This window comes from Mesocricetus auratus, unplaced genomic scaffold (assembly GCF_017639785.1).
Source record: "Mesocricetus auratus isolate SY011 unplaced genomic scaffold, BCM_Maur_2.0 Super-Scaffold_4256, whole genome shotgun sequence".
Taxonomy (NCBI): domain Eukaryota; kingdom Metazoa; phylum Chordata; class Mammalia; order Rodentia; family Cricetidae; genus Mesocricetus; species Mesocricetus auratus.
In genome coordinates, this window is record NW_024429182.1 from 52,322,774 (window position 1) to 52,350,709 (window position 27,936).

The 27,936-nt window shown below is 53.6% G+C and overlaps 3 protein-coding genes across 20 annotated transcripts; all 3 read left to right on the forward strand.

The window, feature by feature from the left end:
* The first annotated feature begins 2,970 nt into the window (after nucleotides 1-2,970).
* Znrd2 (zinc ribbon domain containing 2) lies at nucleotides 2,971-4,457 on the forward strand. Its single transcript, XM_005063980.4, has 4 exons — nucleotides 2,971-3,108; nucleotides 3,200-3,351; nucleotides 3,470-3,554; nucleotides 4,064-4,457. The coding sequence occupies exons 1-4, from the start codon at nucleotides 3,090-3,092 to the stop codon at nucleotides 4,405-4,407; spliced, it is 600 nt and encodes a 199-aa protein (XP_005064037.1). The 5' UTR covers nucleotides 2,971-3,089; the 3' UTR covers nucleotides 4,408-4,457.
* Nucleotides 4,458-4,613: 156 nt separating this feature from the next.
* On the forward strand, nucleotides 4,614-6,687 carry Fam89b (family with sequence similarity 89 member B). Its single transcript, XM_005063981.4, has 2 exons — nucleotides 4,614-5,525; nucleotides 5,916-6,687. Exons 1-2 carry the CDS (start codon nucleotides 5,235-5,237, stop codon nucleotides 6,192-6,194), a joined length of 570 nt encoding a protein of 189 aa, XP_005064038.1. The 5' UTR covers nucleotides 4,614-5,234; the 3' UTR covers nucleotides 6,195-6,687.
* Nucleotides 6,688-8,700: 2,013 nt separating this feature from the next.
* Ehbp1l1 (EH domain binding protein 1 like 1) lies at nucleotides 8,701-27,790 on the forward strand. 18 transcript variants are annotated; one of them, XM_040749261.1, is made up of 22 exons: nucleotides 8,705-9,096; nucleotides 11,886-11,943; nucleotides 12,132-12,227; nucleotides 12,881-12,934; nucleotides 13,026-13,204; nucleotides 13,283-13,425; nucleotides 13,875-13,910; nucleotides 14,005-14,073; nucleotides 14,156-14,333; nucleotides 14,413-14,514; nucleotides 14,681-15,671; nucleotides 17,136-17,318; nucleotides 17,762-17,919; nucleotides 18,068-18,116; nucleotides 18,513-19,211; nucleotides 25,105-25,174; nucleotides 25,285-25,340; nucleotides 25,435-25,558; nucleotides 25,867-25,966; nucleotides 26,942-27,015; nucleotides 27,104-27,218; nucleotides 27,347-27,790. In XM_040749261.1, exons 1-22 carry the CDS (start codon nucleotides 8,993-8,995, stop codon nucleotides 27,444-27,446), a joined length of 3,738 nt encoding a protein of 1,245 aa, XP_040605195.1. In that variant the 5' UTR covers nucleotides 8,705-8,992; the 3' UTR covers nucleotides 27,447-27,790. The 18 variants fall into 18 exon arrangements, 16 of the variants coding, with proteins under 16 accessions (XP_040605180.1, XP_040605169.1, XP_040605175.1 ...); XM_040749263.1 differs by having other exon boundaries at nucleotides 17,142-17,318; XM_040749271.1 differs by having other exon boundaries at nucleotides 8,706-9,096; nucleotides 14,681-15,089.
* The last annotated feature ends 146 nt before the right edge of the window (nucleotides 27,791-27,936 follow it).

Consider the following 27,936-nt stretch of genomic DNA (forward strand, 5'->3'; position numbering starts at 1 on the left):
CAATACAGAGAAACCCTGTCTCGTAAAACCAAAAAAAAAAAAAACAAAAAACAAAACAGTATCATAGAGCAATGGCTGCTGAACACCTGGACTATCAGCTATTGTTGAGTGACTTGTAGGATGTTTGCACACTGTGAAGGTGCATTGCTGTGATTGGTGTAATAAAAAGCTGGCCGGGCGTTGGTGGCGCACGCCTTTAATACCAGCACTCAGGAGGCAGAGGCTGGCGGATCTCTGTGAGTTCGAGGCCAGCCTGGTCTACAGAGAGATTTCCAGGACAGCCTCCAAAACAATACAGAGAGAACCTGTCTCAAAAAACAACAACAAAAAAAGCTGAATGACCAATAGCTAGGCAGGAAAGATATGTGGGATTTCTGGGGAGAGAGGAAGAGAAGGAGAAATCTAGGTGCTTGAATTATGCCAGTGAGATGTCAACAAGATAGGGAGGGAGTTGGACATACAGAATGAAAGAAAGGTAAAAATCCACACATGGCAAAACATAGATTAGTAGAATCAGGTTAATTTAAGTTATAAGAGTTAGTAGGACAAGCCTAAGCTAAGGCTGAGCTTTGGTAATTAATAAGGAGTCTCCATGTCTTTATTTGGTAGCTGACTGCCAGGCAGGAAAACTCATTTTGGCATGACACTGTTAGCTGTAAATGACATGTTCAATGAAACAGATTCAGCTCAAAAAACTACAGTGGCAGGACTGGAGAGATGGCTCAGGTTAAGAGCACTGGCCACTCTTCTAGAGGTCCTGATTTCAATTTCCGGCAAACACATGGTGGCTCACAACCATCCATAATGAGATCTGGTGCCCTCTTCTGACCTGCAGGTATACATGCAGACAGAACGCTGCATACATAATACATAAGTGAATCTTTAAAAAAAATTACAGTGGTATGGTTAGAGTTGCCAGATTGTGCTCAAATAAAACCACTAAACCCAACACTGAGTTATCACCATAGCCTGCTAATGGGGAGCCGAAGGTACTGTGCACTTAATCTCTCTGGAGTGGGCAAGGGCAATGCACCTGTGGCTTCTTCATCACAAGGTTAACTTCTGGAAAATGCACAAGTCTGGCATGGAGCTGTAGTCTGTGCACCATGAACTTAGTATACTTTGTGTCCACACTGGTATAATAGATATGATGCCCTGTTTGCTACAGTGGTAGATTAGGCAGAAATGGAGACAACCCAGAAGAGCGACCAGCAGTAAACTGAGATCACAAGCCTCATTCAAGACAGCCTCCTCAGAGAATGGGCCTCTATTTAAGTGATACACCGTTCCTGGATAGCTTAAAACATTGTTATCTATAGCCATATGCTGTTTGAAGGGTTCTCTTTACTGACATTCTCTGTTTCACATTTGGGAAGTTATATGACTCAGCTACTACCCCATGGCACTTTCCTTTCTTCTCACAGAAATCCACCTGCTTCTACCTCCTAAACAGTGGGATTAAAGACATGTACCTCCCTGCCTAGCTATATTTATTTTTATGTTTGTGCGTGTGTTGCTGTATGCAAATATGTGCATATGTGTGTGTCTGATTACTTTGGAGGTCAAAAGAGGGTGTGTGATCCCTTGGATCTGCAGTTATGGGTGGTTGTGAAACATCATGTGGGTTCTGGGAACCAAAACTGTGTTCTCTGTAAGGGCAGTTAGTGCTCTTAATAACTGAGCTATTTATCTAACCCTTTTTTTCTTCTTTAAAAAAAATGTGTTAGCCGGGCACACCTTTAATCCCAGCACTCGGGAGGCAGAGGCAGGCGGATCTCTGTGAGTTTGAGACCAGCCTGGTCTACAAGAACTAGTTCCAGGACAGCCTCCAAAGCCACAGAGAAACCCTACCTCGAAAAATAAAAGAAAAATAAAAAATGCGTTTCTCTTGCAAAGAATCCAGAATTATGAAGAGTACTGGTAACTTATTTGTAACCCACCTAGACATATGTATAAGCCATTCTCATAGGCAGACTACAGCCGAGGCTGGAATCGGAACCGTACTTCTCCGGCACTTTTCACTAAGACAAAATTCTCCTACAGGTATGTTGGCTAGATTTGTGTTAACTTGATGTAATCTATAGTCATTTGAGAGGAGGAAGCCTCGATTGAGAAAATGCCTCCATAAGATCTGTCTGTGGGTCAGTCTATAAGCATTTCCTTCATTAGTGATTGATGAGGGAGGGTGGTCCTCAGTTCTATAAGAAAGCAGGTTGAGCAAGCCAGTAAGCAGCACCCCTCCATGGCCTAAGCTCCTGCCTCCCAGTCCCTGCCTTCACTGTTTTTTGTTTGCTTGTTTTGTGGTTTTGTTGTTGTTTTGTTTTGTTTTTTGCTTTTTTGAGACAGGGTTTCTGTGTGTAGTCTTAGTTCTGGCTGTCCTGGAACTCACTCTGTAGACCAAGATGCCTCAACCTCTAAGGGCGTTTACCACCAACGCCTGGTACCCTCACTACTTTTGATAATGAACTGTTACACGGAACTATGAGTGAAATAAACCCTTTCCTCCCCCGGGTTGTTTTTTGTCATGGCGTTCCCAGCAAAAGAACCCTAAGCCAGCAGACTTTATATCGTTCTAGGCATTGGTAGAAGATGAACAGACAAGTGGACACCCTTCACACCGACCGGTAGGGGTGTTGAAACAGGCAGTGCCCCGTGTAGCCAGCCTAGTCCAAGAGGCCTAAAGAGGTTCTGCGCACTCGCAAAGGACCTTTTACTGCGGCGACTGTTGTGCAGAGACCACGGCCTGCCTCCTTCTGCTCCATTTGTGTAAAAGGACAACCCCGAGGTAATTCTCAGAAAGAGCCACTCTATCAGCGGCAGGCATAAAAGGGGACTATGAAATGCTACATCCAAGTACCGAAGTGTTGCCAGGGAGACGGCGGTACCACTCAAAAGTTCAGGCTGAGAGCCCAGCCTCTCCACTTCAGGGTCAAATGTGCACCGGACACGCCCACTTTGAGGAAAGAGAAGCCCAGGAGCCCATGTGTGCGTCACTTCCGCCCTAATTAGCCCACATGTGAGAGGAGAACCGCAGAGGGGCGCATTTTATTTGTGTCACTTCCGTCGAGCCTAACAGTGTCCACGGCAACATGGCCTTGAACGGCGCTGGTGAGGGCTCGGGTTGCTCGGGCCGTGGCCGTGGGTGCGAGAGGCAGTTCTCTCCGCCCTGACCCCGTCTCCTTGTCCCTCTTTCCCCTAGAGGTTGACGATTTCGCCTGGGCGCCTCCGACAGAAGCTGAGACGAAGGTGCTGCAGGCGCGCCGGGAGCGGCAGGATCGCATCTCTCGTCTCATGGGCGACTACCTGCTCCGTGGTTACCGCATGCTGGGCGACACGTGCGCGGACTGCGGGGTGAGGCGAGTGACGAGGATGAGGCGTTGGACGGGGCCGAACGTCCTTTCCTCAGCTCGCTCTTCCGTGGACCCTGCCTCTCTGGCTCACCTGTGTCCGTGTGCTTTCTGGTCCCTAGACGATCCTCCTCCAAGATAAGCAGCGGAAAATCTACTGCGTGGCTTGTCAGGAGCTCGACTCAGATGTGGATAAAGATAATCCGGGTGAGGGGCCGAGTGTGCACTTCGGGGAAAGGAACGTGGGACGCCATAGTTAGTAGACCTGGGAGGTGACACTGCAAGTCTCTGCGTGCGGTGGGATTAAGGTGCCTTCTCCTTTTAGCCCCAGAGAGGAGGAGAAACACTAAGCCTTTTGTTCCCGATACCTTGGATAGCGTCCGAGCTGAATCGAGCCAACCCCACATGCAGAGCGGAGGTGCTACTTGGGGCTTTGCACGTGCCGGGCAAGCGTTTTGCCGCTGAGTACACATCCCAGTCTTCATGCGCAGACTCGATGGATGAATGAGGCCAGGGCAAGTGTCAGGCAGCTGGTCCTTGAAGTGTAAACTCAGCGGTATATTGCTTGCCTGGCATGTGTAAGGAGGAAGAGTAGGGACTGACGGATTGCCTTACGCGGAGAACGCTGGAAGCTCAGGAGGGGCAATAAAGAGCAAACGGCTTGGGGCAGAGGTGCGCCAGGCATCCTGACTACCCCACCTATGTTCTTCTTTTAGCTCTGAATCCACAGGCGGCCCTGTCTCAAGCTCGGGAATACCAGCTCGCCTCCACCGCAGAGCCTGCCACAGGCTCTCGGCCCACACCGCAGCCCCCAGTACCCCGTCCGGAGCACTGTGAGGGAGCCGCAGCAGGGCTCAAGGCAGCGCAGGGGCCTCCCCTCCCTGCTGCACCTCCAAATGCAGACGTGGTGGCTGCCACGCGGACAGCCCTCCTGCAGAAGCTAACCTGGGCGTCGGCTGAGCTGAGCTCCAGCACCTCCTTGGAGACTAGTGTCCAGCTGTGTGGGCTTATCCGGGCTTGTGCTGAGGCCCTGTGCAGCCTGCAACAGCTGCAGCACTGAGACCTCCACCCCAGCCTCTGTTCCCCTGAGAAAAACCTTCTAGAAAACCAGCTGTTCCTCTGTGTGGTTTGTTCCTTGGTTCCGAGTGTGCATGCAAGCCCCAGCTCTATTCACGGATTTTCTTTCTTTGGCGTCTCACCTTTTCACGGTCTTTTCTACCCGAATGATGTGGGTTTTGGCATTCAGGACTAGGGGTGAATGGTAGAGGGATAGGTGACACTTTATTCCAAGGAAGTGACCTCAGCCTCCTCAAAGGCTGGACTTCTGTTGTCTCTGGTCCAGTACCCCTCCCTCCACCTTCCGGACCTGAGTGACATTGGAGCCTTCAGTCCCCTTGGTGCTTCCTTCCCTCCTCTGAGCACCATGAGCCTGTGATTCCATCTTCCTGTCCACTGGGCTGCTGACATGTTGAGGGGGCGCCCAGCGAAACTCTTTTAAGAGCCAAGCACAGTCCTACTCCATTCTCTGGCCTCCTCACCCCCACACGTTCAGAATCCTTCCCTTGGGAGAGGTAGTGTGTAGGACACATTGTGTAGGAATGAGGTAGCCAAAAGAGCCGCCCAACACTCTTGCCTGACCCTTTCGTCCTCACCCCTTCCAGTTCTTTCTTTGGTGGGTTGCTGGGACCCACAACCATCTCCCAGTTAAGGGAAGCCCCACCCATGCAGAGGGGGAGGAGCATAGGCGGAGTCCGAGGAGTCTGGGAAGGAACAAAGCGCGGCCTGCGGGCGGTGGCTGGGCTCCCTCTGGAGCGGGGCTTGTGGGCCGCCTCCTGAGGGAAACGGTGGAGGGGTCCGGGTGGTACCGCAGTCCATGCCAGCCGGGCCATGAACGGTCTGACCTCAGCGGAGGCGCCAGGAGGCGCGGGCTGCGCTCTGGCCGGGCTCCCGCCGCTCCCGCGCGGCCTCAGCGGCCTTCTTAACGCTAGTGGGGGCTCATGGAGAGAGCTGGAGCGCGTCTATAGCCAGCGGAGCCGCATCCACGACGAGCTGAGCCGTGCCGCCCGCGTTCCGGACGGTCCCCGTCACGCCGCGGGCGCTGCCAGCTCGGGCTCCGCAGCGGGTGCGCGCCGCCCGCTTAACCTGGACTCCGCACTAGCCGCGCTGCGCAAGGAGATGGTGAGTAGGTGGGCGCCCCGCCAGGGGTGGTGTACTCTGCGGATAGAGCAGACATAAGTCTGGCACCTGTGTCCTCGGGCTCAGGCCCAGCAGGAGACATCGGATCACAGGGCTTTAGGATAGCTGTGATAGTAATAATGTGAAGCAATTGTTGCATTTTTAAAACTTGCCTGATTTCATCATGCTGGACAATGTTATCCCATTGTGTAAATGAGGGCAGTGCCTGGCTTAGGTTTTACAGTTGGCAAGTGCCATCTGTTGTCTCCAGAACTTTAATGTAAGAGGGTGCAGGAAGACTGGATAGGGTTGTGGCTCATTGTGGGGACTTTGGGTTTTGGGGGCTGGGGTGGCCTGGACCCCCAACTCCAGCCTACTGTCAGTTGTCTGCAGGTGGGGCTGCGGCAGCTGGATATGTCTCTGCTGTGCCAGCTGTGGGGCCTGTATGAGTCGATCCAGGACTACAAGCATCTGTGCCAAGACCTGAGCCTGTGCCCGGACCTGTCTTCCTCCCTTCACTCGGACAGCTCCTACCCACCTGATGCCGGCCTGTCTGATGATGACGAGCCTCCTGATGCCAGCCTGCCCCCAGACCCTCCACCCCTCACTGTGCCCCAAACACACAATGCCCGGGACCAGTGGTTGCAGGATGCCTTCCAAATCAGCCTCTGAAAAGCTGAGGTGGATAGGAGTGCACCCATACAAAAGGCTCAAAGCTTGCCCTTCAGCAAGTCCTTAGTCGACAGTGCCTGCTCTTACCCGTACCACCTCACTTCAGGAGGGCAAGGCCTATGCCCATCGGGCAAAGCGGCCAAGATTGCAGCCAGTGCCCGGTGCACCGGACCCCCCGCTTCTCCCACGTGTGCACCCTAGCTTGGGCAGCCCTTAGTCTGACCGTGGGGTCCAAAGCGTCCTGCACTCCCGTTGGCATCTCTGGGACTCGGATGACTGCCTGGCGTCCATCTCTTTTTCGTCTTTTGCTGCCACTTGCAGCTGCTGGCTCAGGGGCATCCCTACCTGTGGCCCCAGGGATTCCCTCCCTGGGACAAGGACTCCAGGATCCATCCCTGAAGCCACCCACGGCCAGAGCCCAAGGTCTCTATGCTGGATATTTAAGTTTAGGGACCAGTTCCTGGATGAGAAAATAAATACTTTCAACATTGTATTCTGATTGCCTGGTTGATTGGTACTCGGTTGGAAATAACAGTCGTTTCTGGCAAGTGTGGTCCGAATTCTGCCGGCAGGTGGCGCCCAAGACCTCCCAGTGAAAGGTTTAGGGCGCAGGGTGTGAAATAAATACTTTATTTTATTTTTTATTTTTTTTATTTTTTATTTTTTGGTTTTTTCGAGACAGGGTTTCTCTGTGGCTTTGGAGGCTGTCCTGGAACTCACTTGGTAGTCCAGGCTCGTCTCGAACTCACAGAGATCCGCCTGCCTGAAATAAATACTTTAGACATTGTATTCTGATTGCCTGGTTGATTGGTACTCGCTTGGGAATACAGTCATTTATGGCAGTGTGGTCCGAGTTCTGCCTGCAGTTGGTGCCAAAGACCCCCGAGTTCTGCCTGCAGTTGGTGCCCAAGACCCCCTAGTGAAAGGCGTAGGGCACAGGGTGTTAAACTTACCTCTTCGGGCACGGTTGGAAGTTTTCCAGGTTGCTAGAGCCTGTCTCTGCAACATGAAACAGCATGAAAAAGCTCTAAGCTTCGGACCCCAGCTTCCCCTTTCCCTTTGCTTTGAGCTTTCCGGGAAGGAAGGAGCCGCCCATCTTGAGGAGAGAAACTTTCCACCTCCAGTGCGGGGCGGAGTTGCAGCGGAACAGGAAATGGGTGGGCCAGAACTGGCTGACCCAGGGGCCCATCGGAATGAGGGGAAAGCTCCTAGAAGAGTCTTGGAGTTGGCGCCCCGTGGGTTGTAGGGAGAGGCCGCGGGTGGGAAAGGTGTAGAGGCCGAAGGGAGTGAAGCTTCAGTCTGAAGACAAGCCCTGGAAGCAAGACCGCAGCAGGGCTCAAACCATCGTTTGTAGAGACTGAGCAGCGAAAATTGAGGACTCAGGCACCTCTGTTGCAGTCTCAGACCACCCAGCCTCTCCGGGACCTCAGCACTAAGGACCTGTAGGGTTGTACACAAAGGGCTTCCTCGAGGATGCAGAGGACCACACCGATGGGGTGGAGAGACAAATCGGGTCTCATGTAGGCGAGGTTGCAGACAGGCACCTCATCCCCACTCTCTACCACAGTCAGTTGCCTGCTGGAGATGCCACCCAGCCGGCACTACTGGTAGACTAGACTAGACCAGACACTGGGCAGGGAGAGAACACTTAGATGTGTTGCTCTAGGGCACTTCGCTAACTGAGCATAAGACACCTTGCAGAGGCTCATTACCATTCTAGTTGGATGGGTGAGTGATAAGGAGTCTAATCTAGGCATTAACACAACAGGGGAGGAGGGAAAACACCCATGTACACATTTTCTCTAGCCCTGATAACGGGTTGCATTTAATGAGACATGGCAAAATCAGTCCAGACCTGTGCTAGCTGCTTCCCCAGGTTTCAACCTTCTATGACCATAAAAGATGGAACTATAATTGGCCCCATTTAACAGACTTCAGAACAGAGGCTCACAGTGTTAGTGCTTTGTCCAAGGTGGCACTCTTGATTAGAAACTAATATTTGACCCTTTCATCTTTTGTGAGTACTGAGGACTGTTTTCCCTGGTGCCAGCTGAGAAGTCAGATTTTGAGATACTAGGTGCATCCCGCCAAGGCTGTCTCCCGACTCGGAACTTTTCTCTCTGGTTAAAAAGACATGGGTGTTAACAAGAGTCTCCCACCCCAGAGCTAAGAACCGCTGGACTCTGAGCAAGCCCCTTTCCTTGCTAGGTCTCTGCTTTACAAGCTTGGGAAATGGGGTACCAAACAGTACCACAAGGTTGCAGGCAGGAAGGGAGGCGGCTTGGGCAGCTCTTTGGAGGGCAGCACCAAGTTGAGGATTGTCAGGTCTTGAAGCACCTACGTTCCCCCACACACACACCCCATCCGGCCCGTGGGCGCCCACCAAGTCGGCTTTGCGGTCGGGACTCTTTCCCTCCACCCCTAAGCCGGGTGCCGGTGTTCGGGTCGCGAGGCTGGGTCCCGGAAGCAGGGTCGCCCCGCCCCGCGCTGCAGCCCCGCCCGCCTTCGGACGGGGGTGCGGCTCCAGGAAACGGCGCGCTCACAGCTCCGAGCTCCTACCAACTCGACGCTGCGGGACCGCCCCGCAGATTTCAGCTAGCCCACCCGGCGGACCCCAGCGGCCGCCCCAGCAAGCACGACCTAGATCCGAACCTCAGACAGCTCTACACGGACGTGGCAGACAGGACAGGCATAGCAGAAAGGGGCCCCAGAGATCATGGGGACCCTGACAGGGCCAGCAGTGGCGAGCAAGCGGGATCCCCGAGCCTGAGACGTGGGCGGCAAGAGCTGCTAGGGCCATGACTTCGGTGTGGAAGCGCCTACAGCGGGTGGGCAAGAGAGCCGCCAAGTTCCAGTTTGTGGCGTGTTACCATGAACTGGTGTTGGAGTGCACCAAGAAATGGTGAGTAGAAGGGAGAACTGAGGGAGTCCCCCAAGACTGATGTGGAACTCCATTTAGCTTGACCTCTTTGAGCCTGAGAAAAACGCCCCAAGCCTAACGGCTAAAGGGGTTCCCGTCCTAGGTGTGTCTCCAGGAGTTGAGAGGTGTGGAGAGCCTTGTTGGGGGCAAGACTCACAGGCAGGAGAAGAATCTGTGCTCACATTTAAATCGGCTGTGGTCAGGACTGAGGGAGGAGGCTTCCTTCATTCCTCAAGTCAAGAGCGGCGTTGCAGGGTGGCAGTGGAAAACGGAACAAGTTTTGAGGTCTCCAGGTGGCCAAGGCCAGGACAGACTTCATGGATTTTAGTCAAGTTCCGAGCAAAGATGTGGCCTTCTCTTTTTCTGCCCCTCCCCCTTCAGCCAGAGTGGGCCCCAGAGGCTGGAGATGTCTCCACAATGTCCTTAAAAGGGGAAACTGAGCTTGGAGGGATGAAGAGGAGGCGGGGAGAGGCTTAAAGGGGCCTCAGGTCCTAGCTAGGGGCTGGTGGATCCAGGAGGAGAGGATCAGTGAGGAAAGCTAGTCAGATGAGGGACAACACACAAGAGTACTCAGGCCTTGTCTTGGACTGTCAAAGGGCCTTGGGGCATCTGGCTCACCCCCTCCACCCCCGGGCAGCTGCCCAGGCCCCTGCGTCACACCCTAAATATATGTGCTCACTGGTGTCAGCTTCCCTTGGCTGGATTAGGGCACAGCTGTGGGGGCCTCACAGGCCAGGCAGGGCTAAATATAGAGAGTCCCAAGGGGGAAGAGCAGGGGTAGGCCGGAACCATGGGGTCTAAAGGGAGGGGAATCAACAGAGGCTGGGGTCCTTGGGGCAGCCACTATCAATCTCTGGCCTTGAACCTGCTGGGCCTGCCAGGAGACCCTTTATGCAGTGAAGGCTGAGGGAGAATAGGAGCTAGTTGGGGCAACAGCAGAGCTGGCACTTGAACTCTGGCCTCTGGGTGAGGCTAAAGGGACGCTAGCCATAGTCTGGTAAGTAGACAGAGGGTGAAGACAGTGTCAGCGGGCTGAGTCACAAGCTGCAATGGGTAAGGCTGGCTGCACTTCTTAGCCAGGAGCCCAGGACAGGAAGCTGCCCCTGCCTAGGTCACAGCTTCCCAGGAAGGCGTGCCTGAGTCAGGCTGCCCGTGCAAGCCACACCCTCCCTAGGCACCCCTGCTGTTTCCCTTTTCTGGGAAGGTCTTGCTGGGCCATTGCCTGTGGTTTGGGGCTGGGAATGGTTGCTTACTTCTGGGTCAGAGAACTCTAGACCCAGCTGTGTGACCGACCTTATCTGGACTACTTTTCTGTGTCTCAGAAACCTCAAGGGTTGAGAGCAAACCGATTGTCTTGCCAACTCAGCAGTGAGTTGAGTAGACCCAAGCATCCAGGCATGGATGGGACTGGAAACAGCAGGGAGGGAGGGCTTCATGATGCCTGCACCTGATCCTTTCATGGACCAACCCCACCCTCCTGGGCCGCCACGTGTCAGCACCTGGTCAGGGACCAGCCCTGTGCAGCTCCCTCCTTGCTTGTCCCTGCCTTTACACCTGTCTGCCTCTCTGGAGACTGTGCAACACGTGCTTGCTATTTGGCTCAGCTGTCCTTGCCTGGAAGTCTTCTCAGACTTCCCTTGGGCTCCATTGTTCTCGTCCCTTCAGAGCAGTGGTCAGTGGATCTGGATTTCAGGAGACAGGAGTCCTGCCTGACCCTCCTCAGGGTCAGCGAATACAGCAAAGCGCCGTATGGGGGGGTCTAGTGGTGAGCCAACCCTGTGCTTCTCTGGCCTCACCCTCCCATTTGCCTCCCTCTGCCTCTGCCACTTCCCTAGCCTCAGATCCTGTACTTGGCTAGTTCCTTCCCTGGAGCCTTCTCTGAAGATCAGCACACAAAACCACCTGCTCTACTCCTGCCTCTGCTCAGACACCCAGCCCCCTAAAATTCATTACTAGTTTATTTTCTTACACACGCGCGCATGCACACACACACACACGAGAGAGAGAGAGAGAGAGAGAGAGAGAGAGAGAGAGAGAGAGAGAGAGAGAGAGAGAGAGAGAGAGAGAGAGAGAGACCAGGCTGTCCTTGAACTCACAGACCTGCTTCCATCTGCCTCCCAAGTACTGGCATTAAAGATCTGCACCACCCCCAGCACTCGGGAGGCAGAGGCAGGCGGATCTCGGTGAGTTCGAGACCAGCCTGGTCTACAAGAGCGAGTTCCAGGACAGCCTCCAAAGCCACAGAGAAACCCTGTCTCAAAAACAAAACAAAACAAAGATCTGCACCACCAAGCCAGGCATATTTCTCTTCTGCCTTTCTTTACTTCAAAGGGTCTTGCCTCAGCCCCAGGGGTCTTGCCTCAACCCGAGTCTTTCTTTTCCTTTACTTTGCCTTCAGAATAAGCTGAGCCCCAGAGGTACTCCACAACTGTTTGTGAATAAATGGACTTCTTTACCTCCAAGGCTTTATCTTCCCGTGTTTCTGCGTGTGCATACATGTGTGCGTGTGACTTTCCTGTCTGTCACTTTTTCAAAGGCCCTTCTGGGCCATGACGTCCCAATCTCCACTGTCCAGGCCTTTGCCCTTCGGTCCCTGCCCCACCCTGCCTGAGCAGCCCCACCCTACACCCTGTGACTCTAGATAAGAAGCTGTCCGTGCCCTCTCTTTGAGAAGAGGATCAGGGGAGACCCCCAGGGAGCTAAGGAAAGGAGGAAAAGAAGATGGGGAAGCTGGATTGGGCCTGGCTAAGCAGCTCTTCCCTTTCTTCCAGGCAGCCAGACAAACTGGTAGTGGTATGGACTCGTCGGAACCGGCGCATCTGCTCCAAGGTGAGGAGGACTGGCAACTGGAAGTCCAGGTTGGGAGGCAGGGCAAAGGAAAGGTAGACAGGAGTGGGTGGGTGAGTGTAATTAGGTTCAAGTCGTAGCAGCTTCTACAGGGAGAAAGGAAGATGCGGGGAAGAAGATCAGGGCCTGATGGTGATGGGGCGGAGTAAGACTCCCTACTGCTCTTGCAGGCCCACAGCTGGCAACCTGGCATCCAGAACCCATACCGTGGCACTGTAGTGTGGCTGGTCCCTGAGAACGTGGACATCTCTGTGACCTTGTACAGGGTGAGTCTCTAGAGCTTGGGCACAGACAAGACTAGGCTGAGAAGAGCAATGCTGGGTATGTGGGCCCCCTGGTGGGTTGCTCACCTTGAAAGAACCAAGTGGTGGGACCAAAAATTGTGTGGGTTTATTGCAAGTGGCTGAAGAGAGGGCTTGGAGGATTTACCCAACCTCACCTGGGATCAGAACCCAGGGCACAAGGACTGAAGAGTGGGCTCAGCAGTTAAGAGCACTGGCTCTTTTTCCAAAGAGCCTAGTTCAGTTCCCAACCCACACATGGCAGCTCACAGCCACCTATAACTCCAGTTCCAGGGGATCCAATGCTTTCTTTGTCCTATGGGGCACTACGAACACATGTTGCACAGACATACGTGCTGGCAAAACACCCCATACACATAAAATCAAAATAAATAATTATTTTCAAAAGAAAAAAAAGGAGTCAGAGTACTGGGCTGGCTGGAGATATAGCTCAGTTGGAGAGCATGCATGAAGTTTGGAGTACAATCCTGTACCACACATACTCACTCAGAGAAGCCAAAGTGCATTCCAGGAGGGAGCAGCAGGCGTGAGGGCCCTTCCCCACCCCCCAGCCAGTACAGACTGCTCTGGCATTGCCCTCCTTGAAACCCAGTGCTCACCAGTACTCCCCTCTCCAGGACCCTCATGTGGACCAGTATGAAGCCAAAGAGTGGACTTTTATTATTGAAAACGTGAGTGTCTGGGTAGGTTGGACCTGAAATCTCAGGGAGCTCAGGACAGCACTGATGCTGCTTCTGCTGTTTCCCTACTCCCCACCCACAGGAGTCCAAGGGACAGCGGAAGGTACTGGCCACAGTTGATGTGGACTTGGCCCGCCATGCAGGGCCTGTGCCTGCTCAGGTTCCACTTCGTCTGCGACTGAAGCCCAAATCTGTGAAGGTAGTGCATGCTGAGCTGAGCCTCACCCTTTCTGGGGTGCTGCTGCGTGAGGGCCGTGCCACGTAAGTCTCCACCTGTCCGCCCGGACCCCGGTTTGTGACCGCCGACCCCAGCCCTCACCACTGACTTCAAACCCACAGGGATGATGACATGCAGAGTCTGGCCAGCCTCATGAGTGTGAAGCCTAGTGACGTGGGCAACTTGGATGACTTTGCTGAGAGTGACGAGGATGAAGCTAATGGCCCTGGGGCTCCTGAGGTCCGGGCACGAGGCCCCCAGTCAGGTGAGCTCACAGTCATCTATGGGCTGAGACTGCCAAGACCTACGATGGATCACAAGTGTTGGTTGTTCTGGGGCAGAGCTGGCTTGCGCACAACCAGAGAGACCCTCATTACGGCAGCTCCAACCTGTCCAGCAGCTCTGATTATACAAGTTTGGTCTTGGTCCTGTGGCTGCTTCAGTCTTGAGCAGAGTCCTGTAGAATGAGTCCTCAATATCTCTCCATGTCCCTGGCCACTTCATCCTGGGGTGGATGCCCTTTTGGTCCCTAGCAGGCCAGAGAAGCTGGGTCACATGAAGTGTGGACTCTGTCCAGTCTCCTGCCCCTCACCCAACCTGCCTTCCTCCCTTCTGCTTTCCCTCCATCTGCTCCGTAAAGCCTTTGTCCTCCGTTTTTGTGGTTCTTTCTCTCTCTTTCTCCTTCTGCATCTGTGGGCCTGCCTCTTCTCCAAGGCCGGGGCTGTGCCCTGAGACTGGGACGTTTCCCAGGTAGGCCCTAAACTCTAGTTGGGGGGTCAGAGTGGGGCTCAAACTGTAGAACCCTGCTTTGGCCTGACTATACCCCTCCAATGGATCCTCTCAGATCCCTCTCGAGAGCTGAAGACACTCTGTGAAGAAGATGATGAAGGCCACATCCAGCCCCAGCAGGCAGGTAAGACTTGGCCTGAGACTGGGGTTGGGGACTGGACCTATGTCACAATACAATCCTCAGCATCCCCTCCCTTTCCCCCTAGCTGCCAGATCCTGTAGTGCTGAAGAAGCCAGCCCTGCCCCTGTCAGCCCTGCCCCTGTGAGTGCCCTTGCGCCACCAGCCAGGGCCTCCCGGGGCCAGGGGTCAGAACGAGCTGCTATAGCGGGGGGCCAGGTGGGGCCTGAAACCCCAAGGCCCCCACAATCCCCACCAGAGACAAGGTAAGGAACCAGCTGTGTTGCTATTAGAAGCAGATACACCCCTGCGGGGCACCCCCCCCATCTCCACGCTCCTCTCCAGGGCTGCAGCATTCTCAAGGGTGGTGTCAGAACGAGCTGCTATAGCGGGGGGCCAGGTGGGGCCTGAAACCCCAAGGCCCCCACAATCCCCACCAGAGACAAGGTAAGGAACCAGCTGTGTTGCTATTAGAAGCAGATACACCCCTGCGGGGCACCCCCCCCATCTCCACGCTCCTCTCCAGGGCTGCAGCATTCTCAAGGGTGGTGTAGAGGTGGGTGTGGGCCTCAACAGATGCCCACCACAGCGCTTGTTCCTGCTCTTTCCTCAGGTCCACCAGGCAGCCAGGCCAGGACATGGTCCCCACCCCAGCCCCTCGGCTCCGGAAAGGCTCTGATGTATCCCGGGCCCCAGTCCCCTACAGGGGGGATGAGGACCCCAATACCTCAGAGGATCCTCCAGCAGGAGTGGGTTCTTCTGAGAAGACCCAGGTCCAGATAAGCTCTCAGGGAGGGACAGAGGCCTGTGGAACTGATCCAGAGCCAGACGCTGATGGCAGAGGCTCCAGGGGTGCCCTAGGAAAAGAAAGATCTAGAGTTGAAGAGGGGGACACTGGGGACAGGCCAGAGGCTAGTGGGGCAGGAAGCATCGAGAAGAACACTAAGGAGCCATGCTTCACAGCTGGAGAGGCTGAAGAGAGTTCAAAACTTCATCAAGTAGATGCTGAGCAGAGGTCAAAGGTACATGTAGCTGTGGAGGGGCCAGAGGCTGCAGGGCTGGTGCCTAAGGCAAGACTCTGGGAAACTCCTGAGGCTCCTCCTAGGAGTGCTCAGAGAAGGATGGGGGTAAGGACCCAGGAAGAGGCTCCCAGTGACCTGAACCAACCTCCAGCTGAGCCTCAAGGGCATGTAAGGCCCCTCAGGGGTGCCATGCCTGCAGACCAGGAGAGAGACAGCATGGAGGTCAGGGGCAGAACCCCTGTTGACGAGAGGACAGACCTGGAGCAGGGCCCCTCTGCTGGAGCAGCAAGTGCTGGGGCCCAGGGGAGCGACTTTCAGAAAGTCCTGTCAGGTGGCCAGGAGGTAGTATTTGCAGATCTGAGGGCCCAGGAGGCAAAGGTTGGGGAGCCAAGGGTCCTGAAAACAGAGACTGAGTGGGTGCCAGGGAAGGTTATAGAGACACCAAATGCAGATGCTGGGAGACCTGAGTCCCCAGAAATAGGGACTGGCACAGCAGAGTCTGAAGTATTGGAGGCCCAAGGTTCAGAAGCAGCAAGATCAGAGGTCCTGGAGCCAGAGGCTACTGGAACAGCACAGTCTGAGGTATTGAGGACCCAGGATAAAGAGATCGGGGTTCTGGGGATGCTGAGGACAGGGACTGAGAGAAGTGAGTCTAAGGACTTTGCGATCCAGAAAACAGTTGGGGATCTTACAGTTGCAGGTACCAAGACAGTGACAGCAGAAACTAAGATATTGGAAGCCCAGGAGGTAGCAGATGGGGGAGCTGGTGTACTGCGGGTAGAGGTTGAGATACTGGGAACCCCAAAGACAGTGGCTGGGGAGGCCAAAACTGGAACACTGGAGACCCAGAAGGTAGCAGCTGAAGGTTCAGAGGCTCCAAAGGCGCAGGCAGAGGTGGCAACGTCTGATACGTTGGGTATGCAGGAGACAGAGGTGGGAGGTTCAGATATTTCAGTGATGGAGACAGTAGAAGATGGCATACGGGGGACCCAGGAAACATCAGTGGGTCATAGAGCACTTTGGATAGAAGCTGAGAAACCAGAATCCAAGATTGAAGGGTCCCTGGAGATAAAGGAAGGAGACTTAGCCAAGAACTTAGAGGCTCCCGAGATAGCAGCTGGGGTTTTTGAGGTGCTGGGAAAAGAAACTGAGGGAGCCAGGGTCTTGGAAACAGAGGCTGGCTCTTCAGAAGTTCCAGAGACAGAAGCCAAAGAGGCTGAGATACTGGAGGTCAAGGAGCTATCTGGAGGTTGTGAGGCACTGAGAATAGTGGCAGAGATAACAGAATCTAAGATGTTAGGGGCCCAGGAGACAGAGGTGGGAGGCCCTGAGCTATCACAGACAGAGGTTGCAGGGGCAGAAGCTGAAATACTGGGGACCCAGAAAATAGCATCTGAGGGTTCAGGAGTCCCAGGGATGGAAGAATCCGAGATCTCGATAGCCCAGGAGACAGAAATGGAGATTTGGGAGACCCCAGAGGTAGAAACAGAGACAGTGGATGCTGAGTTATTTGGGACACAGAAGGCAGACATAGGATTAGAGACCCCAGAGTTAGAAACTGAGACAATGATGTCTGAGATTCTGGAGGCCCAAGACATAGAAGTAAAGGAGTCAGGGCCTCTGGGAACAGAGGCTGAGGCAGCAGAAACCAAGGCTCTGGAAATCCAGAAAATAGAGGCTGGGGTAGCCAGGGCCCAAGAAAGGAATTCTGTAATCTCCAGGCCAGAGTCTGGAGCAGCAGACACTGAGGTACTGAGGGCCCAGTGGACAGAAATTATGGTTTTGGAGTCTGAGGAAGCAAAGACTGACATTTTGGGGGTCCAGGAGCCTGGAGCTGGGGAAACTCTCAAGTATGAGGCCCTAAGAGTTGCAGTGGCTAAACAAAGAGTTTCTGGGGCTGAGGGAATAGCATCAGAGGGGTCCAGGGTACAAGAGACAGAAAGTGAAGTTCTGGGGATAGTAGAGGCCAAGTCTTGGACTGTGGGGCCACAGGAAGCAGAGAGGGAGGGGTTCGAGTCTCCAGAGAATAAATCTGATATTTTTGAGGCCCAGGAAGCAGAATCTGGGGTCTTGGGAACCGTGAAAGAAAAAGAAGCTGATGAGAGCCTGGAAGAGGCCAGCCTGACTGAGGCACAGGGGGCCAATGGGGCAGGGGCTGGGGTACCCAGGCCCTCGGGGGCCTCTTCCCCAGAGGAGCCTGAAGAGGACAGGAGGCTGCTGGGCAGCCAGGTAGGGATGGCCCATTGATAGCCTGTCTGCTTCTTCACTAACCCGGGGGCTGAGTGCACAGTGGCTCTGCATGGACCCACCTAGTAGACCAAGATGCGGTTTTGGAGGGAGGGGTTTCAGCTTCCAAAAGGTCCCTCAGGATGCCCTGGCCCTTTCATCCTGCTAGGCTGCATGGAACTGGATATCCTTAAGCTGATTTTCTGGGCTGACTTTGAGGTGTGGCTGCTGGTGACCTCTGACCTTGCCTGGGTACACTGACCTTTTAGGTGACCTTGGCAGATAACTTCCTTACCCCAAGCTGAAAACCCAATGCCCTGATCAGTAGTCTCTGATGATCCTTGCAAAGTCAGACCTAGGGTGGTTTTATGCCAGGCCTGAGCTTCTCCAAAGGGCAGAGGACAGAGCCCTTAGAATGCCCTCCGAATCCACCTTTGTGTCCCCAGGCACCACCTGCCCTGGTCAGCTCCAGCCGGTCCCTGCTGGAGTGGTGCCAAGAGGTCACCAATGGCTACCGTGGTGTCTGCATCACCAATTTCACCACATCCTGGCGCAACGGCCTGGCCTTCTGTGCTATTTTACATCGATTCTACCCAGACAAGATGTGAGTGGCCAGGGACATGGGGATGGATGGGAAGTGAGCCTTCAGGGACACCAGTGCCCGCCATTCCTTACCAGCTCTCTCTCTCTCTCTCTCTCTCTCTCTCTCTCTCTCTCTCTCTCTCTCTCTCTCTCTCTCTCTCTCAATGCAGTGACTATTTCTCCCTCGACCCACTCAACATCAAACAGAACAACAAACAGGTGAGACCAGGAGGGGTCATGGCTGAAGAAAGGGTCTAGCTAGAGAGTCAGGCAGCTGGCCTGAGAATTGGAGAGTCTGAGGTTTGGAAACTTTAAAATCTTTTTGGTTATTAAATTGTTTGTTTGCCCTAGTTTTGTTTTCGTGTTTTTAATTTTAAAAGCATATTTTCCCTAGATTTTTTCCCCCGAAAATCATCCTTTGATAACTGGTAGGTGGTGTGCAGTTGCTAGGTAACAGTGAGGACGGCCTTGTTGCCAGATTTCCCTCTACCGGAGGGTGAAGGCGTTGCTAAGCAAATCCTGGCTCTAGAGTCTTAGAGACCCCCTGTGGAGCTGACTTGGGTCTGGAGTGTTGCTCAATCGTGGCTGCTTCTGACCAGAGTGCTCCCTTCCTAGGCTTTTGATGGCTTCGCTGCCCTGGGCGTGTCTCGGTTGCTGGAGCCAGCGGACATGGTGCTTCTGTCTGTACCTGACAAGCTCATCGTCATGACGTACCTGTGTCAGATCCGAGCTTTCTGTACCGGGCAGGAGCTGCAGCTGGTGCAGCTGGAGGGCGGTGGTGGCCCTGGCACTTACCGCGTGGGCAACGCCCAGTCTAGCCTGCCCGACGGCCTGGACGCAGGCGACCTGGCGCAGAGGCTACGCGGGCATGGGACTGAAGCGCCCACAGAGCCCAAGGAGGCTGTAAACCGCGGGGCTGGGGCGGTGCCCAAGGTGGCCTCTAGGGACACGGACCTGCGCTGTGCCTCCAAGGATGGGGAGGCCGAGGCTACCCAGGAGGCAGTTCCCCCAGAAGCTCCCTCTGGCGGCCCCAGAGCCCGGTCATCCACGTCCCCCGTAGCCCTCACAGAGGGGCTGGTAAACGGAGTGGGGGCGCCAGGTGGCATGAGTGGTGTGAGACTCAGACGGTCCTCGGTCAGTGGGGAGGCCGGACCGGTGCCTCCACCCCGCGCACACGGCTCTTTCTCCCACGTGCGTGACGCCGATTTGCTAAAGAAGAGGCGATCCAGGTTACGGAATAGCAACTCCTTCTCTGTGGATGACCCAGACTCTGGAGCAGCAGTCGGCGCAGGACCTGCAGGAGCTGGGGCTGTGGTGAGTACCCCTACCCTGCTGCTACTTGGATACCGGGGAGCTTTCAGAGAAGGCTCCTGAATGGTCCCAATGTCAGGGCTGCTGTAGGAAGGGCAGCTTCAGAGAAGTCGCCTCACTGGATGCTGGGATGTACTCTGATCAGATGGACCCTGGTGCCGTGGAAGGGTCCCCTGGTATGGTACTGAGCTTCCTGTCGGGGGACAAAGTCCACATAACACCTAGACTGTGCCGCCAGTTTTGTATATGTTAGCGGTGTCTAACTTTTGATACCCAGTTTGTAGAAACATGGGCTGTAGTAGTAAGTTCCCAGAAGGCTCCGAGTGCTGCACCAGCTCTTTGGGACTTTTTTAATCTGTGGGTGGTTTTGGGTATCACCTTGTCCCATGGCTAGAGGAAGAGATACTGTCCTCTAGTGGCCCCTGTGGCTCCTCCCAGCCTCCAGATTCTCTGGCTTCAATTTTTAACCCCTGAAGCTTAATGGGAGTTAGGAGGTGGGACTTCTTGCCTGGAAGATTATCTCCACCCCTATGCCCTAGAGGTCTCTCTCTCTCTCTCAATCTCTCTCTCTCTCTCCCCCTTTCTTCCTCTCCCTCTTTCCCCTCTTTCTCTCTCCCCCTCTCTTCCTACACACACACACACACACACACACACACACACACACACACACACACACCCTCCATGTGCTATAGGAAAGCTCAGAGATGCAAGATGAACTCTGGCCACAGGCTTTCAACCTGAGGGTGATAGCAGAAGGGGCCACTGCACATCTGAAACTGCCCAGTGATGGTCCAATGGACAGTTTTTCAGTGATAGAGCATTTGCCTGGGAGCCTGGGCTCAAACCCCAGTGTCACTCTATAACAGCAAAATGCTGGGTTGGGCGGTGAATGCCTGTAATCCTGGCACTTGGGAGGTAGAAGCAGAAAAAATCAGGTTCAAGCCATTTCAAAACAAACCATGACAGGGCTGGGGGCGTGGCTTAATGGGTAAAGTGTTTACTGCACATGCATGAGGACCTCAGTTTGGATACCCAGCACCATGTAAAAAGCCTGTATCAATCTGGGTGTGATGGCTTGCGCCTGTAATCTCAGTACTGGCAGGTGGAGACAGGAGGTTCCCCAGGACTTGCTGGCCACCCAGTGTAGCTAATTAGTGAGCTCTGGGTTCAGTGAGAGATACTGCCTCCAAAGATAAGGCAGAGGACTTATCAGGTAGACATCACCAAGCCTGATAACCTGAGCTCTATCCCTGGGGTCCATATGATTGAAGGAGAGAACCAGTTCACACGCGTGTCCTCCAACCTCCACACATACGCTGTGGCTCGCAACCTCCTCCCCCAGTACAGAATAAAAACAAAGGAAAAGAAAGCAAGGTGGTGTGTGATAAAGGAAGACAGCAGTTATCACATACGCACAGGCAAACACACCCTCACATACATGCACACACAAGCATGCAACATACACATATACATAACAAACAAAAAGTAGCATAAGAGGGGAAAGAAAATGAGAAGGCATGGTTCTCAAATGAGGAGACCCACACAAACAAAAAGAGGCATCAAGGACATTCAGACCTCATTTAAGGAACTGACAGTCATTTCCATGAAGTCCCCAGATGGCAGCGAGGCCAGTCTGAGAATAGGAGCCCTGAGGGAAGGTTCAGAGAATGCGAACCTGGGAATGAGAGGCAGAGAGGCATTTGCTGCAGGGGGAGGTGGAGGTAGGACTTGTAGCCCAGCTGGCTAATGTAGGTCAGTGGCTCTTTAAGTCACAAAGGGAAGGATTCAACAGTCACTCTTCTGGGGTTGGGTCCTGGCACCTGGTCTTTCCAGGCCCTTCTCCTGCCCTTGCCCCACAAGAGACCCATGAGAGGAGAGGAGGCGCTCTCATTGGCTGACTTTTGCCCCTGCTGCTTTTGGGAGGGTGTTTAGCCTCTCTCCACCCTTGGAAGCTCCCCAAGGCCTGGAGTAGCTTGAGGTCAGGCACCTCGAGGCTGAGGCGGGGTAGAAGCAGTTGCATGAGAAACATGGCTGCTTCTAGGCAGCCCATCAAAGAAAGTATAAAAAGAGGAATTTGGGTCAGACATGAGGAAGAAGCTTTGAGTCCCCCAGGCTGGTGTGAGCAAGCACGGGAGCCCCTGACATTGGCGTCCGAACCTCCCATCCTGCCTGCTCTGCCAGCTGGGCCAGACCCATGATTCCTTGGCTTCCCACAGTGCCCCTTACACGAAACCATGATTCCTGCCTTGCCTTTATTTATTTATTTATTTATTTATTTATTTATTTATTTATTTATTTAGGTTTTTCAAGACAGGATTTCTCTGTGGCTTTGGAAACTGCCCTGGAACTAGATTCCTGCCTTTTAAGGGTGGGGATAGTGAAGTTCAGGAAGAAGATGCAAAGCAGGGTTACTGCTGCTGGGGACTTGGGTTCTGAGCTTGTGGTGCTAATTGGCGCCCTCTGCTGGGCTCCACACAGTTGACACCCCTATGTCCCCACACACACACCACCTTGGGCAAGCCTCTTAAACACTTCTGTGCTTTTTTTGTTCTGAAGATAAGGATCAAAGTCTGAAAACTCTTTGCAAAGTGACATGAAACTACCACTGCATGATGTCAAAAGTGGGAGCTCAATGTTTCCCCAGATGCTGTCTGGAGTCCTGCATCAGGGCTGTGATCTATCCCCATTCCCACACCAAGACACAACCAAGCCCAGTGTGGCAGGGCATCCAGGCTTTGGAACAAGTTTTGAGTTAGACAACCCTGGGCCATAGACCAAGTTCTGTGACAAACTTCATCTCTGACTCCCTGTTAACTTGTCTGCAGAGTGAGTAGACTAGCTGCTGCCTCATTAGGTCCTTGAAGGCGACATCAGTATTTAGCAGTTACTGTCTCTAGTTATGGACCCTGGGCCTATTTAAAGGGTCAGTCTCTTGAGAGATGGCTCAGGGATTAAGAGCAGAAATTGTTCTCTTTTTTGTTTGTTTTTGTTTTTCGAGACAGGGTTTCTCTGTGGCTTTGGAGGCTGTCCTGCAACTAGCTCTTGTAGACCAGGCTGGTCTTGAACTCACAGGAATCCACCTGCCTTTGCCTCCCGAGTGCTGGGACTAAAGGTGTGCACCACCACCGCCTGGCTCAGAAATTGTTCTTTTTTTTTTTTTTTTTTTTTTTTTTTGGTTTTTCGAGACAGGGTTTCTCTGTGGCTTTGGAAGCTGTCCTGGAACTCACTTTGTAGACCAGGCTGGCCTTGAACTCATAGAGATCCACCTGCCTCTGCCTTCCCAGTGCTGGGATTAAAGGTGTGCGCCACCAACGCCCGGCAGAAATTGTTCTTACCAAGGACCTGAGCTTAGTTCCCAGCACCTGTATCCAGTGACTCACAGCTACCTATAATTCCAGCTCCAGGGGATCTGACACCCTCTTCTGGCTTCCAGGGGCACCTGCACTTGTATACACATTTCCACACACACATGTGATTTTAAAAATAAAATAAATCAGTGGTTAAGAGCAAGTATTAGTCTTCCAGAGGACCCAGGTTCTCTTCCAAGCACACGAGACAGATGGTTCATAGAAGCCTGTGACTCCAGCTCCAGGTTCTCCAACGTCTCTGAGAGCACCCACATACATGTGACCTACACTCACACACACACACACACACACACACACACATACACAATTAAAAGCAAATCTTTACATGGGTGGTGGTGGCGCACGCCTTTAATCCCAGCACTCTGGAGGCAGAGGCAGGCAGATCTCTGTGAATTTGGGGCCAGCCTGGTCTACAGAGTTAGTTCCAGGACAGGCTACAAAGCTACACAGAGAAACCCTGTCTCAAAGAAAACCCAAAAACTCAAAGAATCTTTATTATTCAGGGCTGGAGAGATGACTCAGCGGTTAAGCTCTTCCAGATGACCCGAGTTTAATTCCCAGCACCCACATGGTGGCTCACAACCATCTATAATGATATCTGGTGCCCTCTTCTGGCATGCAGACAGAACACTGCATACATAATAAATAAATCTCTTTTTAAAATCTTTAAAAAAAATTTAACAGGACTAGGAAAATGTCTCAATGGTTAAGAGCACATAGTGCTAATGCAGAGAACTCAAGTTCAGTTCCCCAACACCAGCGTCAGGTAGCACACAACTGCCTATTGCTGCTCTCGAGGAATCTGATACCTCTGGTCTCCGTAGGCACCTGCACTCATACACACACACACACACACACACACACACACACACACACACACACACACGCACGCACGCACGCACGCACGCACGCACACATGCATGCACACGCACCCACACATGTATAATTAATAATAAAAATTAAATTAAAAATCTTTAAAAATAAATAGGTGTAGTGGCACACCTTTAATCCCAGCACTCTTTGAGTTTCAGGCCAACCTGGTCTACAGGGCGAGTTCCAGGACAGCCAGAGATGATACATAGTGAGATTCTGTCTCAAATAAATAAATGGGCCACTTCTAGTGAGTTAGAGGCCGCAGTAACCAATAGCATGAGGAGGTATGTGGGGTTGGAGCTACCATGAGTAAACTTGGGGTGATCCCTGCCTCAGTGGGGAAAAAGGACAAACTTCCAGACACTAGAGGGACAGGAAGGGAGGCAGAATGTGTGAAAGGAAGTCTGAGGAATCCTTGCAGCAGGAAGTCCACGCTGCTTCAGAAAGGTCTAGTTGGTTTGGAGCAGTTCAAGATGGAGGGTGGTTTCAGACCAAGGAAGCTTTTTAGGGAACTGAAAGTTCATTGCTGTGACAAGAGGGTGGTGACTTGCTGGGGCTTGGGGTGCTAAGGGAATTGCTGCTGAAGCTCCCCACTGTCCTGAGCAGTGGGCCTGGGGGCTGACATGGGGTGTGGGGAGAGCAGAGCTACACCATGAGTGTTCTGAGATCTGTTTTAGGAAGACCCCTTAGCTCGAGGGTGAGGTGAATGGCAGGGCATGGTGGTGGCTGGTGACACCACAGCCAATCCAGACAGGAGGAGCACCTGAGCCAGGAAGGCTGGTCTGCCAGGTGCACGTTGGGTGAGCAGTGGGGTGGGCGACTCCTTTAGGGTCCACACCTCTGACCCAGAAGAGAAGCTAGTGGTATTGTCAGAGGAGCCAGGGGCTGGACAGTAGGCTTATGGGTTAAGAGCACACTCTTGCAGAGGACCTGGGTTCTGTTCCCAGCACCCTCATAGTGGTTCATAACTCCAGTCCCAAGGGATCTTCAGGCCATCTGACACCCTCTTCTGACCTCTGCAAATGCTGGGTACCCATATGCCGCTTATACATACATGCAGGAAAGTCACTCAAACTTAACACAAGTGAATCTAAAACATGTATAGAAATAACTGGGCCCTAGTAATAGGGAGTGGGGCACAGTGAGGCCAGACTAGGCCCTTGCAGGATAAAATTCCTTGGTGAAGAGCGGTGTTGCCTGTCGATATGGGATTCTATCAGGTAGGAGGGTGCCCCCTTCTGGCCAGAAGATAGATGCTGACTCAGGCTAGCCTAGCTCTGTCACTTCAGGGTCCCTAGGTCTGATGGAAGTGCCAGTGCTAAGTGACAAGAGCCAGATGAAGAAGGGGCTCTTTGAAGGAATGGGAACGAGGGAGAAGGCAGGGCACCTGCTGTGTCTTTCCCAGCCTTTTGCCAGTGACTTCCACTGTTGGAAGCGGAGAGGCGGTGGGCCTGCACCCACAGACTGGAGTGAAGCATGGCTTTTCCTTGAGGAAGCCTTTCCCCTGAAGGAGGGGCTTGTGGGACTGGAGAAGCAGCTGGGTCAGCTGGGTCTGAGACTACGGATCCTCCCTCCCACGTGTGAGCGGCTCTGGTTGTCTGCTCTGACTGGGACTGTGGAAGCCCATTCCAGTTCACAGCGGACTCTTTCCACAGGAAGGGCCAAACCCTGAGCCCAGCCTTGACTCAGGCCCACGCACAGCCCCAGTCCCGCAGCAGCCTTCTGGTGAGTGGTCTGGGAGATGGGGGTGGTGACCCAGCTTAGCTCTGGCTGATTATACACCCTTTTGGGGCCTTCTGCTAGCTGGAAGAACTTCACCTGGTTTCTGTCTGCAGGTGGGAACCCTCCTTCAGAGGAGCCGCCCCCGAGTCCAGGGGAAGAGGCTAGCCTGGTAGGGAGCACGAGGTGGGTGGGCTAATGTGGTGTTTTCTGAGCAGGCCCTGTGATAACTCACCTGTCCTTTGCCTCCCGCCTTCCACTCCCAGCAACGGTTCCAGGACACAAGTCAGTACGTGTGCGCAGAGCTCCAGGCCCTGGAACAGGAGCAGGGGCAGATAGATGGGCGGGCTGCTGAGGTGGAGAAACAGCTGAGGAGCCTCATGGAATCAGGTGGGACAGGCATTTTGGGGTCCACTCCTCCACAGTCTCCCTCGATCTCCCCAGCCCTGCCACAGCTCCGTCCTTGGGGGAGGCACAGCAAAAGCGGAAGGAGAAGCCCACGGGGGGGGGGAGGGCCTGGAGCTCAGGGTTCAGAGATGCCACCGGGGGCCCTGGAGCTCAGGGTTCAGAGATGTCACCGGGGGCCCTGGAGCTCAGGGTTCTGAGATGCCACTGGGAAACAAGACACCCCTTCGCCGATCCTCAGCCACTCTGCACCAACAGGAGGCAGCTCTGGTGACTGCCCTGGCCTAATTCAGGTGCCAACAGGCTGCAGGAGGAGGTGCTGATTGAGGAGTGGTTCACCCTGGTCAACAAGAAGAATGCCCTCATCCGGAGGCAGGACCAGTTGCAGCTTCTGTGAGTCTGGGCTCCCTAGGCCCTCTGGGGTTCTGCTGGCCCACCCACCAGCTGGCTAAGTAGGTGGAATGAATCTTAGCTTTGCTTAGGGTTAGTCACTCCTTCCTTCCTTCTTTCAAAGATATTTTTAAAATGTATTTTTATTTTACATGCATTGGTGTTTTGCCATTGGTGTTGGGTCTCCTGGAACTGGAGTTACAGATGTTGTGAGCTGCCATATGTGGGTGCTGGTAATTGAACCTGGGTCCTCTGGAAAGAGAAGTCAGTGCTCTTAACCACTGAACCATCTCTCCAGTGCCCCCCCCCCCCCCGGCCCTCTGTGAAAATCTTTTGGGAAAAATTTTTGCTACTCAATTTTATTAATATTTTGTCTTATTTAACTTATTTAACTTAGCTCTCTCTCTCTCATTTTCTCGAGATAGGGTTTCTCTGTATTGTTTTGGAGGCTGTCCTGGAACTTGCTTTGTTGACCAGGTTGGCCTCGAACTCACAGAGATCCACCTGCCTCTGCCTCCTGAGTGCTGGAATTAAAGGCATGCGCCACCACCACCTGACCGAACATACACCTCTTAATTGGTACTCTTTAGGGAGAAAACAGGCCCTCCGGTTTGACTGTAGTTTTACACTAGGGAAAACAAGCTCAGAGAAATCTGAGCATGCTCTGGAAGTGGAGTGGCAGGCCACTCTCCCCATCATCTCCTTTACCATCCTGCATGCCACAGGCAGCTTTGCTTCCCTTTTGCATTTTGAATCATTTCCCAGAACAGTTCTAGCCTACCTTTTCATCCAAATAATCGTGGTGGGGTATTTTCTTGTATTAGAGTGGGGTGTGGGAAAAGAGCAACCTTTTTGGAGTGTTACTGGAGGGCAGCTGGAGCAGCTGAGAACTCTGAATGGGCCTCCATGAAACTGATCAAGTGGCCACAGCCTTGGGCACTCCCACCCCTCTGTCTGACTTGGCACCCCTCCCATCAGCATCGAGGAGCAGGACTTGGAGCGGAGGTTTGACTTGCTGAGCCGGGAGCTGCGGGCCATGATGGCCATTGACGGTGAGAAATGAAGAAATGGGACAGCAGAGGCTGGAGGCAGAGCATGGCCAGGGTGGGCGCCCTCCTGACTCAGGCTCCTGTCTTTTAGAGTGGCAGAAAACCGTAGCGCAGCAGCACCGAGAGCAACTCCTGTTGGACGAGCTAGTGTCACTGGTGAATCAGAGGGACGAGCTGGTCCGGGACCTGGACCAGAAGGAGCGGATGTGAGTCTTGGGACCTGGTGCTGGGAATTGGAGAGGCCTCAGGGCACACTCCTGGAATGCCATGTCTGGAATCTCAGGGCTTGCAAGTAGGACCAACTGTGAAACTGACTTGAACCTCTTGTTGCCAGCGCTCTAGAAGAAGATGAGCGCCTAGAACGCGGCCTGGAGCAGCGGCGTCAGAAGGTGAGCCGGCAACTGAGCAGGCGGGAACGCTGCATGCTGAGCTGAGCTCCCTGCCTGGTTCTCGCCCTTCTTTTCTCTGGTCACGGACCCCTCCTCACCAGCCTCCCAGCTCACCAGTCCCCCAGCCTGCACGGCGGAGGACAGCCCCCCCCCCCATGCTCCTTCAGCGAGCAGAAGCAGAGAGGACCCGTAATCGGCGACTGGAGCAGTTGAGCCTGCCAGGCAGTATTTATTTCTCCCAGTGTGTGTGAATGTTTTGGCGGTGGCCAGGATTCTAGGGGCACTGCACAGAACTCTTCCCCTGTGTCTACAAAGCGATGGCTTGGGAACCGCCACCTACATCCTCCTTCCCTTCTGTGTCTGGAGCAATAAAGTTTGACTAGGACAAACCAGCGCCTGCCCTTTCTCAGTAGGACTTCAATAGAAGGAAGAGGGTGGGACTTAAGCTAATACTGCTGTGTATGTGATTCTAGCCCGTGCCAGCTGAGCTTGGTGGGTCATAGATGAGGGCTAGAGGGAATTTTTTTTTTTTTGG

Bases quoted from the DNA above. Each gene is read 5' to 3' on its own strand.
- Znrd2 (XM_005063980.4), top strand. The intron at 3,352-3,469 runs GTGAGGCGAGTG...TCTGGTCCCTAG, and splicing joins ACACGTGCGCGGACTGCGGG to ACGATCCTCCTCCAAGATAA. The intron at 3,555-4,063 runs GTGAGGGGCCGA...TTCTTCTTTTAG, and splicing joins TGTGGATAAAGATAATCCGG to CTCTGAATCCACAGGCGGCC.
- Fam89b (XM_005063981.4), top strand. From the start codon at position 5,235: ATGAACGGTCTGACCTCAGCGGAGGCGCCAGGAGGCGCGGGCTGCGCT. The intron at 5,526-5,915 runs GTGAGTAGGTGG...AGTTGTCTGCAG, and splicing joins CCGCGCTGCGCAAGGAGATG to GTGGGGCTGCGGCAGCTGGA.
- Ehbp1l1 (XM_040749235.1), top strand. From the start codon at position 8,993: ATGACTTCGGTGTGGAAGCGCCTACAGCGGGTGGGCAAGAGAGCCGCC. The intron at 11,944-12,131 runs GTGAGGAGGACT...CTGCTCTTGCAG, and splicing joins ACCGGCGCATCTGCTCCAAG to GCCCACAGCTGGCAACCTGG. The intron at 13,205-13,282 runs GTAAGTCTCCAC...TCAAACCCACAG, and splicing joins CTGCGTGAGGGCCGTGCCAC to GGATGATGACATGCAGAGTC.